Source organism: Anoplolepis gracilipes, chromosome 8 (assembly GCF_047496725.1).
Source record: "Anoplolepis gracilipes chromosome 8, ASM4749672v1, whole genome shotgun sequence".
Taxonomy (NCBI): Eukaryota; Metazoa; Arthropoda; class Insecta; order Hymenoptera; family Formicidae; genus Anoplolepis; species Anoplolepis gracilipes.
In genome coordinates, this window is record NC_132977.1 from 4,630,735 (window position 1) to 4,643,835 (window position 13,101).

At 35.1% G+C, this 13,101-nt stretch overlaps 2 protein-coding genes across 4 annotated transcripts in view; one reads left to right on the plus strand and one right to left on the minus strand.

Moving 5' to 3' along the window:
* Positions 1-11,903, plus strand: part of LOC140668636 (uncharacterized) — a 123,776-nt gene extending 111,873 nt beyond the window's left edge. The window contains exons 1-6 of one of the 3 annotated variants that reach the window (XM_072897834.1): positions 7,560-7,881; positions 8,416-8,915; positions 9,223-9,467; positions 9,902-10,475; positions 10,738-10,955; positions 11,722-11,854. In XM_072897834.1, coding sequence (XP_072753935.1) covers positions 8,418-8,915; positions 9,223-9,467; positions 9,902-10,475; positions 10,738-10,955; positions 11,722-11,854 — 1,668 coding nt within the window. In that variant the 5' untranslated portion in view covers positions 7,560-7,881; positions 8,416-8,417. Of the gene's footprint in view, positions 1-7,559; positions 7,882-8,415; positions 8,916-9,222; positions 9,468-9,901; positions 10,476-10,732; positions 10,956-11,721 lie in introns of those variants that run through there. The other 2 variants (XM_072897832.1, XM_072897833.1) reach the window with 2 other exon arrangements.
* LOC140668638 (uncharacterized) lies at positions 356-3,256 on the minus strand. The gene is made up of 4 exons (XM_072897836.1): positions 2,100-3,256; positions 1,873-1,980; positions 1,621-1,806; positions 356-1,519 (listed from the first exon to the last, which is right to left on the minus strand). Exons 1-4 carry the CDS (start codon positions 3,026-3,028, stop codon positions 1,432-1,434), a joined length of 1,311 nt encoding a protein of 436 aa, XP_072753937.1. The 5' UTR covers positions 3,029-3,256; the 3' UTR covers positions 356-1,431.
* Positions 11,904-13,101: the final 1,198 nt, after the last annotated feature.

Here is a 13,101-nt window from a genome sequence, read left to right on the forward strand (position 1 = left end):
AAAAATATTAGAAAAAGTTATCATATTTATTACAACTTTCAATTATTAGTATTATATAAAAAAATCAAAAGTTTTGAAGCAAAATTGAGATAGCTTATTTTAAAATAACAATAATTGATATTTAATTTAATATTTATAATATAATTATAATATAAATTGATATTTAATATTTGAAATTCAATTTTTTTTTTCTAACAAAATTAAATTTATACAAATATCCTACAAAGTAAAACACTTTTACATTTTGTACAATTATACATAAAATTTGATTTTTTTCACTTTTTTCTAAAATTTATTTCAACAGAAAACTCTTATTTGCTTTTTTTTGAATTACTGTTTATGTCGCTATAAATATTTCAATTAGAAAAATAAATTCTAAATAAAAAAAGAGAGAGAAAAAAAATATAATTTTTTTAAAATAAAATTTGAAATATAAATGTGAAAAGAGTAGATGAAAGAGAGAGAGACAGAATACCATACAGAATATTACGTCCAGCTATTACATATTACATTTAGTCATCGTTACATATTACCTGCTACATTTAGCGTCGTTACATTTAGCCGCCAAATTATCCATTTTACTTCGCCGGCACCTGGTTAATTAAAAATTGCGGTGCGCCTCGTCGCCTCGGTTTGACCGCGTGTAATTATTGTCGGCGCGTGTAACGTGTGTGCGGCGTGCGTGCGATAATTGGTCAGCTGCTTGCCCGTCGTCGGAAAGTCCGTTGTGCATCCATAAATCCTCCGACCGCGCGTTTGCCGTAGAATAACGCCGACCTACTTATAAACTGACTACTTTCACTTGCGAGGACGAGGTCGGCACGAATGCACAGGCGGAACGAATTTCCGAATAACATATCTCCCACTCCCTCATCTCGGTATTTCATTCTTAAAAAAATCCAGTTTTTATCCTCATTTTCCTTATTTTTTACGGCAACTTTCGCGTCTTGTTGTTTGCTTAACGCATATAAAGATACGATAAATCATTAAGCGTTGCGATATACGCGTAATATAAAAATCATCGTTCTCACTTATGTCGTATTTTTTATTAAGAATTACTAAATAACAGAATGCGTTTCATGCACAAAATTAGATCAAGGAATAATTAGACAAAGAAGGGCGTTAAATTTTTTGAATATAATTTTCTAGGTAAATGACGTATAACTAATTTTTAATATATTGCGATATCTCTCTTATTTAAGTATCCAATTATTTAATTATCTAATATATGTAATTGATATATTATTACTACGGTCATTACACATATATGTGATGATCGGCATAATTATTGTGTTTTTTGTACTCTTGCTATTTCATGCATAAAATCACGAATTTGCATAATGTGTAAATATGTATTAACGCCACAAATCAACGAGTACGAAATTGATTGCGTGTGGCTATAAGTGGTTTTGCAGGCTTCCTAGACGGTCATTAACAATCGATGGTCGTACAATCCTTCTTTTTTACGGCGGCAAATATCTCACGAAGACCATTGCTTTTTGCGACGTCATCCTCAGTTCTGTTAACATATAAAAAGAGAAACAAATTTAATTTTGATTTTATATTATTTTACAAATATATTAATCAGAAAGCGATATGGAACTGATGTGCGTTAGTTACCTAGTAGCCAAATTCCACAGGATATTCTGCAGAATGTTGGATTGCGGTTCACCGCCAGCCAGGATCAATTCGCAGATGGATCGATCTTCACAGACGACCGCCGATTGTTCCTCGACCGAGCGTGCCTGCTTGTGCTCGATCGGCAGGTCGGCGACCCGTAGTTTCGAGAGAACGATACTCGGTTGGCTGGAACGAAATTTGTTCTTGATTGAAAAATATCAGCGAGTAGAGATGCAACAAAAAGCGACTCACGTTGTCGTATTGTTGTTGATGCGCACAACCTTGGGCGTTAGCGCCAACAGCAGACCCAGTGGCAGAAAAGTACCGATCAGGTGAATGATCTTCTTCCAGGGAGACATACTGTGGAATGGATATATTTTCGTTTTAGAATATTTAGAATTTCATCTTATGCGGAAGCTATAATTAAAAAATAAATTAAAATATTCTATTTATTTAACTGTTGCGTTAAAAAAATCCACCTTCTCATTTGCGGATAAGTCATCGCCGAGTGTGGCTCTTCCACGTATTGTACATCGTGATACTCGTCGCCCGGTTGATAAAACGTGTACGGGAATTTGCGCTTCCTCGTGTAAGTGGACTGCTGAACAACCAAGACGCCGTTATTCTCGGGCTTTTTTATCATCTCCAATGTGGTCTCTTGCATCGGCTGATGAGGGTTCTGATTTTGACTGGAGTAATAATTGATAACATACGGAGGAGGTCTCGAGAGATCGAAGTAAGCACCGGTCGATCCATGATCCATTATTGTTTTGCCCAAAATCGCCGATGTATCCTGCGGCTTCTTCAAGGCGTTTTGGAAAAACGTGTGATCGAGGAACATGTGTCCGATAGTGGCCTGCTCGAGCGGCGGCTCTGAAAGATTCATCTCTGTAACCGTTTGCTGATCGTTGAAGGGATGATGAATACTCGTTGGCATTTGAATATCGTCCTGGAATTTAATTCTGCTCGATCGCGTCGCTTCGTCCATTAAACTGGAGACATCTTGATATGCATTCTGCAGGACATCCTGGGATCGCTTGTGCTGTGCGTCTAGATGAATATTGTTTTCAAATTTCACGTGCTGCACATTGTTAAAGGGATTCTTTCGATTTTTCGAAATTGGCTGCTCGATCTCGCCTAAGTGTATACTGGGTCTGAAGACGTTGGAACTGTTTCGAGGAAGAGTTTCGAAGGCGACTGACGATGTTAATTTCTGACTATTATTGACGACTGGTGCAAGCGTCGTTGTTTCCTGAGCCGAATATCGATCCCCTCGGGAAGTAGTTTCCTTACAAGAAACTTTTTCGCATATTACTTCAGATACTTCAACGGTCCACGCGCATGCAAACACGAGGAGCAAAAAATGAAGCGGAAGCAAATGACGTTCGGAGATCTTATGTAACCGCATGTTTGTCGATTAAGTCAACGGTCAGTGCAAATGGAGTGGCGATGACGAGCGACTATTCAAGACAGCTGTTTCCATTGCGAGGAACCCGCAACTGAAGGATTCAGTACGATATACTGTGACTTTAACTCACGAAGGCAAGAGTTACCTTAATGCGAGCGCTAAAAAGCGTGAATGTGGGAACAGTATGCCTTTATTGTCCGTACTCCAATTGTCGTTGACAAAGTAAGTGTTGCGATGTTTAGTTCCAGCAGATTTCATGATGGTACACGATGGTGCATCGTGCCGTAAATGTACATACATTGTAACGGCGATGAGACAGATAGATATTTTTTTAAATAATTTTACATTAAATTAATTATTAATCAAAGAGAAAAATGTATTAATAATATATTTATTATTAATATAGTTTGCATGTGTGTGTATGTGTGTGTGTTTCAATTTTTATATTTATCAATATCATTCATATATAAGAAAAAAAAAATGGTTATAGATTGATTACAATCGCGAAATTAAATTAAAATCTCTGATTTATTTTATTAAATATTAAGATTGTAGAAAAAAGCAACAAACACAACAAATTATTTATTGAAAAACTAAATTTTATTGAGAGATATATATGCTACTTTTTTACGATTTTATAAAAAAAGATTCAGAGCGAATGAAAGCAAGTGAAACGTTTAATGGATTGCTAAATTGCGTAATTAAGATAGAAGACATTCCTTGCTTTAGAGATACTCGCCGAGTACAAGTGTAATGAGCGGAAGGGGTGAAAAGACTTTCTAAGCCAAGTTTTATCGCCGAGCGGTGAGAGTCTGACCCTGTTTCACGGCGAGGTCATTTCAATATGTTCTATATATAAACGCGATACATCTTAGATGTGTCTTAGAACTTGTTTTTCAGAGAAAGAGACAACTTTTCTACACTCCTTTTGTTACTTCTTTTAAACATTTTTTGTACTTGCTTCAGATTCATATAAAATAGAAATTTTAATCTATGATCTATCAATTATCGAAGACTTACTAAAAATAAAAGCGATCGTTATCGATGAAAGAAAAAACAAAAAAGCGAATTTAAATACAGGAAAAATTTAATGAAAGTAATAATTTCGATAATATAGCTTGTTGCTTTTGTTTATAATTTTTTTGTAAGTAAACATTTTATTCATTACAATTATATTTGTATATCAATTTAGAATTCGTGTCATCTTCTCTGTGAATTATATGTCTGCTTTTCTTGAAACTTTGTTATCGCACAAATTTTCAACATCTAGGCTAGATTTCATCTAAGTACCCTTTTCACCCCCTTCCACTTCTTTCCATATCGTTCTCGCCATCGCGACTCTCCCTCTGGTATGACCGACAATGAAAGTAGACGTTTGCACATTCACACGAACTATTCTTCCTTTTTTCCATCATCATCGTAGTCGTTTTCGCGGTTAGCTACGTCTAAACCGACCCAATTCCGGTTTTGAGTAGGCCACGCTAACCACGCCGTAACCGGAATTAAAAGTAAGAAAAATCTATCGCACGCCTCTGTAATTTCGAAAATGCACGATTTTATCTACATCGTAAGAAAAGAGACAAACTCTGTTTTGTGTGATTATTCGTATCCTGTAACATAAAAAAACGATTTGCCATTATCTATCAGCTGTTAAATGAAACCACGAATTATTTACTGTCAAATATTTCAAAAAACATATATTTTTTTGCAAAAATTAATTAAATACACACAAATATTTTAAATTGATAACAAACTTTAAAAAAAAAAAAAAAATAATAAAAATTGCTTAAAGTATCATACAACGTAGACACGTTTTGTCAATTTTCTTCTGAAATGATAAGAGAGCGATAATGCACTGTGGAAATAGAAGGAAACGCGTAACCGCTGATAGAAACGGGAAATGAAATCGTCTGTTTCTGGGTCGGCAAAAAATCCTAGATCGGTGAAAATCCGGCAGAAGAATCGGAAGCTGCTCGTAAAACGGAAACTGTTAAGATGAATTTCACTCGCGCGACGACCAAGAATCGTCATAAACGAGAAAGGGGTAAGGGAGGGGGCGGAAAGAAGGGGAAGGGGACACGAGGAATAAAAACGACGGAGGTTTCTGGGCCGCGAAAGCGCAAAAATCGGTAAACGACCGATTCTACGTTTGTTCGTCCGATCCCCGATCCTGTCTTCGACGCATCTGCATCGAACAAGGCCAAATCGACAATTTGTCGAAGCATGAAAATCAACGACGGCCTTCTTTGTCCTTTACGATGTCCTTAATTGTGCGGTCATTCGATTCCACTTCCTCTAGGATTACGGTACTCGTGCATTTAATTCAATATGTAATCAAGAGTGCGAATAAATAATATATTAAGTAAATATTTCTCTCTTCGTTCTTTTAATCACGATAAATGTTGATGTATGTTATACGTGTTATCTGTCAAAAGATATTATTGAATTTATAGAATTGTTAGACTTATTCAATAATTAATAGTAACACTAAAATCTGTATATTCCTCATAAAAAACTTTTAATTATAATAATATGATATATTATCTTCACTCAAAAATGTATATTGCAGTATATATGCATATTGTAATTAATTGTGGGAAATACATAAATAATCATGAAATAATTTCATTAGAATCAGAAAATAGAAAAATCTATAATTTATAGTAAAATTGATGGCCTATCAATATTAATTATATTATTTTTAACCATCGTTTTTATAATAAATAAAAGGGAAAGAAATTCACGTGAAATTATAAACATGTCAAAAAAGCTATAAAGCGAGAAAGTGAAAAATATATCTTTTAATACTTTATTCACAATTCTGTTTGTGAGTCTTTATAACAATTAACAAATAAGAAAAATCTGTCTCGAAAGGACTAATACAATCCAAAAATTCCTCCCGGTACTCCGATCTATCTAAGACCTAAGGCAACCGAAACTACTTTAAGGCCGCGCCTAGAGGAGGCCGCGACCAGAAGAGAGAGCACAGCTCGTCGCTATCGCCACGGAACGTCAATTCCTGCCATGTTTAAACGGTGAAAGTAGCATTTTGACAAAACGTAAAATCCGCGTGAAAATGACATTGTCACCCATCCGGAGCCGGCCAGTCGGACCGTGATCGAACGACGGATGCGACTCGCCCGTCGTGCGTCACCCAGGCTGATTGTCACGAGCGTGTTGTAATTAGCGCGTGACGAGCGGTCTAGGTCTGTTTCTTATCATTCTATCGCTTTCCTTCGTCGCCTGCAGACGTTAGAGAGAGAGAGAGGACGTCAATCAATGACCAATACTATGAAAACTATTGATGATTTACTTGATTTTCTCTGTCAATTTCGATTTATCCATTATATCTTCTTTATCTTCTTGATAATCGTTTGCGCTATCGAGGCGACAAAAATAATCCCGATGGCGATGATTAAACTGTCGCGAGATCGAAGAATGATGAAAAACACGATTGTTTCGTCTCGTTTGAATGCATTCAGTGTTTTGAATTACAGGCTAGATTTTTGCGATGTTGTAAGTGTGCCTGATTAGAGATGCCGATAAGTGAGAAAGCGCATTGTAAATAACTTGTCGAAGTGATTGTTTTAGCGTACGAGCGAATCGATCGACGGAATTTGTTTATAATAGTAATAGAAGTGTTTCGATATAAAAGAAAACATGGGAAGTTTATCTTTGACTAAAATAAATTTTTAATTTAATTTCAAAACTATATTTTTAGAATATTAAATGTATGTGTGTGTGTGTGTGTGTGTGTGTGTGTGTGTGTGTGTGTGTGTGTAATGTTTTTAATTATATCAATATTTCAATATATTAATTGTTACGAGTGCAATATATATTTAGCTCAAAGGGAAAATTACTCTCAAAAAATTACTACATAGGTAACGACTATTAGTTTATCTTTGCGATAAAAATTCAATATACGTAATATGTCATAATAGCTCTAAAAAAGATCTCACATACAACTAAATAAAAAATAGTTTAACATCTAAGCATATCACAATATTTGAAATATAAACAGCATTAGAAAGATATTACAATCTCGATTGAAAGGACTTTCCTTCTCCAATAAAATAATGATTTTATTCCAGTCATTCGATACTTGTCACTTCTACAAAAATTCTTAGAGGGAGGTAAAATATTCCAAAATAAAGAAATAAATCTTTTAAAAATATGAAATATTTCGCATCTACTTGGATATCTGTACGAGGCTTAGAAAAGCGAACACTTTAGAAACCGCTATCTTGGTACCGTATAACAACCAACAGTACCTCGCACAAAAATATAGGCATCATTCACTTGTCGGAGACCACTGATGGGCTCATCGATCATCGATCGTAACTGGCGAGTGACCTCGCCTTCTATTGTGTCCATTGTATTCCAAGAAGAAAGACCTCTGGGGAACCATTCTGAACGAGAGAGAGAGAGAGAGAGAGAAAGAAACCGCCTCGACGGAGAAAAAGAGGGAGAGTTTCCACGCAGGAGGAAAGGAGAGACAATACGGCGCCCGTTCTCCGAGTTGACCAAGTCGAGAAGCAAGGAACAGTGCACAACGGCAGGCCGCGAAGATCGGAGGAAGATGCAAAATGGACCAAGCACCGACCAAGTGGGGATCTGGATTAAAAGCAAACGAGGGCAACGTCTCGGCAACAGAGCCATCTCGGACCTTGAGGAGTCGAGGCCGCGCTGTACTCCACACTTCCGCTTTTCCGTCCGCATTCTGTCGTCGTTGTTTATTGTTGTCGTTGTTGCCGGCGCGGTTGGTTCCTGTAACGGGTCTCCGGAAGCGACAAGCGGCGCGAGCCTCGTTGTTCATGTAATTAAAGACGACTCGGACGACTAATATCGACACGGTCAGTGCGACATGGATTATTGTTGTCCTTCGGTCTGTGAACGCGGATTATCTTTTCTCGACTCTTATCACGATATAATCGAATTAAATCGAGTAGATGATGTGCGAAGAATAACGGAGTGGAGCATTTCGAGTCGGAGAATGACAGTGATTTCGAAAAATTGCAATTTTCCAACCATTTCTTTAGCAATCCAGTTCGACTAAATCATTGTGGTTTCGTCCCTCTATTAGTCTTTTCATTTCTAAAATTGTCAGACATTTTTTCTGATGTCCCCTTTTTTATACAAACATCCTTCTCTAATTTTTCTAATTATTAATATTCATTACATGTGATATATATATATATATATATATATATATATATATATATATATATATATATACACCATTTCTCTTTTTAATAAAAGAAGAGATCTTGCAAACTGCATAAACGCAAATAAAATTAGAAAAAATGATTATAGTTAGGATAGTTAATAAAGACGAAAACTTTATTAATAAAATTCTGTATGCAAAATAAAAAATCTTCGTGTTTTAGAGATGATGCCGAGAGGAGCGCTTTATCTGCTCCTAACGATTTTGACGTTAGATGGATCGCAATGCGACACGAGATACTTTGTAAAAATGAGGACGAATGCATCCGAAATGTTTAAAACAAAGGCCGACAATCTGCGGATTCTTCAGGACCCGATAGCGATCACGCCAAATTCGTTGTACGATAATGCGGGAAACGAACATCAAGTCGAGGACGAGAGGATGACCAAAGAAATATCGGACGATCAGTATAATCGGAGAAATTCCTTTGTCGATACATCGACTTTCAATCCAGATGTGCTCAACAAATTTCTCGAAGATTACGCGAACAAGATAAAGAGCACTACCGAAAAGAGCTTCAAGTATCCTTTCAGAATCATAAAACCACCTGCGGAGCCGCTTGTCCTCGAAATCGACAATGAAACCACCGAAACCACAACCACTCGTGAACAGAACGATAAATTTGATCAGAATTCAAATGCTACTTTGACAGATAATGATTCGGTAAGAAAAAAATATAAGTTCTAAATTAAAATAATAATATATAATATGTATCTTATTTTTTTTTTTTACAAAAGCTTAAAATTAAAATTAAAAAATGTTTAAAAAAAAACAGTTTATTAAAATAGAGATAATAATAATATTCTAATTCCATCATAATGAATATTTTTTTAGAATATGTTACCTGAGAAAATAGTACAAAAAAATAATGTGTATACATATATTCTCTGTATATTTTTAATGTGTGTTATGTAATTTATCATTGCGTAAATACGTTAATGAATTTCCGGTTGTCTCTCCTGGCTCTTAGTTAAGCGAGGCACTAAACGACACCTTGAAGAGGAACAAATATTACGGTACAAATACTTACGAGGACAGGAACGGCTGGGTGACGCTAGAAGCAATTCCGTGGTCTAAGAGCAAAATTTCCAAGTGGCAGGCTAATCCTAGCACGCAACGACCTTGGCCAGAGATAAAGCCGTGGGATAAACCGAGCATGAAACCATGGGCCAGCGACTATACCATCAGACCCACTTATGAAAACAACAAACCGTGGTAAGTACCGCAACCGTCAATTTTCCTTTCACTATGCGATGCTATATACAAGTTAGAAAATAGGTTTCGTGCTCATTACGAGAGATATTTACGTCCTATTAGCGTTCAATTGAAATTTTCTTTCTCGTGAGTTTACACAAAGTCTACCGATAACTCATTCAACAATATATCCAGAAAAGGCTTGTGGATCTTTTTATTTTGCTTTAATTCTTATTTACGCAGAAACTTATGCAAAAAGAAAATTAATTAATTAGATTAATTTTTAACAAATTATAAAAAATAATAATCACAAAATAAGTAATAAAAAATATTTAATAATTTTGTTAGACGACATTTACTTAAATAATATTACTATAAATAATATTTACTTTTTGCGTTATATCGGAAATACTTTCCGACTAAGAATAACTTCTAATAAATAATCGAATCTTTAGGTACGACAAGTCGAAGCCGAATTGGCCCGATAACAACGAGAACTCATATCAGAAACCGATTTCCCGACCTCCTTATCCCTTCGACGACATGGCACAAAAATGGCCAGTGGAAAAACCGTACTGGAACAAACACGAAAATAATCGACCAAATAGCGACATCATCACGGACAATAGACCGGCCAACTTCCCCAACGCTTGGTCCAGGCCTCAGACGGCTTATCAGCTTATCGATAAGTACACGGAGAAAGATCAATCGGGAGACGGGAGCGAATGGCATGATTATCCATCTAAATATGAGCAAGATCGACCTCGACCTAGCCTGATCACCGAGAGACCAAATTTCTCGCATTATCAGTACGTAAATAATCATCCACCGAATCATCCAGCGAGCGGCGACGGTCAGTGGATCCTCCTATCAACAAACCGCGGATATTCCAAGTCGAGACAGAGATCAATCAAAATCGATACAGTAAACATTCCGGAGACATTCAAGGAGAGCAACATGACTACTCGTGCGAACATTAATAAACAAAACAGGCCTGCGTTGCTACCCGTGATGACTTCAAAACGCCAGGTTAGGCTAGATGATCAAAGAGAGGGAACACAGTTTATTCTAATTTAGATTAAAATATGTTGTGTGTCCTGTTTCTTTCTATCTCACATCGAGTCATTTTCTAAAATTAGGAAATTTAATTTTTTCCCGACATTAATTAATATTCTATAGAAAACGACGATCAGTATTCATTAAAATAAAATTTTACGATATTCATTATTATTTGGATTTATTAATAAAAGTATTGATAGCCGCTTTATGAAAAATCGTTTACCTAGGTCAGATTGACGGTGTTGCCATCGATCAACGGTACGAACACGACGACGTCCCACGGAGGCCTTCTGGAAGTCGAGAAGACGTTCAAGAGCGTCGAACAGAGTCGCAAGGAGTACGAGATGGGGAAACTCACGACCGAGGCGAATATCCCGAACAAAAGACCGATCAGGCACACTTTGAGCGGACAACCGTCAAGTTCGGCAGTTCTAGCAGCCGTCGGAGCAGGTAATAGCTGTAACAAATTAAAATATGTACAAATGACAGATTTATATTTTAAGTTGACGTAATAAATCTAATAGCAATGCATTGAAATTCTTTGCCGTTTAATAAGAGGTGAGTTTTGTAAATATGTAAATATTACAATTAAATAATATTAATTTAACGAGAGAGAAAAATATATTTAATGTAAAATTGTAAAAGATAATAATGTAATTTAGTCTCTAAAATAATATTTTTTTTATTTTCTCGATGTAACCATAAATAATTAGATTCTATTTTTCTATTCTTGTGCATTTTTACAAAAGTTATATATTATCATAAAATTTCATCAAATTTTATTATATTTATTACGTTTACGGTAACCTTCTAGTTAAATTTACATAATGCATATCTTGCGACTTTAAATCATGGATTCTTAATATACTGTTTCAGATCTTAACATTTAAATTTACAGAAATACGTAGAAATGAAAATACTAACACAAAAACGAGATTATAATAACTTTGAAATGAAAAATATTTAAAATTGATTAATCAAATTTCATGCAAGCATAAATGGCACAATAATAAAAGATGCCCTCAAATATCAATTTTATTCTTTATATTGATTTAATTTGATACATTATTATTAAAAAAGATTTCTTTCTGACTTTTTAACTTTGTTTTGCGAAATTTGCCATTAATTAGTATTACGAAAAAGCTGAAACACTCTGCCTATTTGTTTAATTTAATTTACAATTATCCTGCATGTTTACCTGTATATACGACAACAGGTATGTTGCCGGCGACAATGGCAATGATGATACCGATGATGCTGGGCCGTCGAAAGAGAGATTTGAGACTGATGGGGACTCAGGACTTGAGCAAGTCCTACAATCTCCAAATGAATCTGCGCGATCTAGGTAAACTCGCGAGGGAATATAATACTCAACCAAGAAGAACAATAGGATTGTAAAAATTTAAGTATAAGAGCTACTCGTCCGGCAAAAAATATTCATTAATGGCGATGCAAAAGATGGAGAATGGAACGCGCGATATGTATGTACAAATGATGAAGTTTCAAAACATTAAGAATCTAAAAACAAAAACAATATTAAATTATTTGCTAATAAATCCAGTGTATTTTACGCCGATTATTCAGCTAGAACTAAAATGAAACTGGAATTTCAATGTGCACATCAGATTTAAAGTTGAAAATATATATACATAATATTTTTGACAGACTATTTCTCGAGACATTGCATTAATCAGCCGGCTATAGATGTCATAATACTGAATGAATACTCTATATATTTCCGTCCGTACTTACACAAATGAGCGCATAACTACGATCGATTTAGAAATGATTACCCTGTATTGCTGTTCCAGTAGATATTAGTGAATAGGGGAACGCGAAAATATTTCGCATATTTTGCTATTTCGCTTTAAATTGTCACGTTTAAATTATGTTTAATTGACAGTGGTCGAATTGTATAGAAAAGAAAAATTCGTTTTAACTTTTTTTATTGCTATCCAAAATATTTATAATTCTAAGCTTGGAAAGACATCAAATTGTACAACAAATATAAATTTGCAATTTATTCCGCGAACACAACAGGCGCCTCATTTATTTCCAACAGTTTAAATACATCATTACGTGTGAATTGACGAATTTATATTTATATTGAAGATCGAATTGTTCAAGAAATTGTTCGCGTTCAGTTTTCTCATACGATTTGGAATAATTCACAGTAACGTGTCCGTCAAAAATAAATGTTTTAATATAACGCGTTTGTTTTTTTATATCGTGCAACGTAGAGAGAGAAAGAAGAACGTTCATAATCTCCAATATTTATTTACATAACTCATATCAGGGTATTACATAGAGAGTTTACTTATTTATTTATTCATTTATATTCGTTTCAGATATTTATTTATTTATTAAGCGTACTTTACAGTATAAGTTGCCCAATAATAATCGACTCATCCGTACGTTTTTGCTCGCTTTTTGGCGAGATGAAATAAGAGCAGCACGCATACCAAACTAGTTATGTAAAGAGATAAAAAGAATTTTCAATAAAAATTCAATCGTGATTTTCTGGAAGAAAACAAATTTGTCAGAACCCCTCACCAAAAACTCCCGTGCTACTTTTGATTCTGAACAAATATATCGA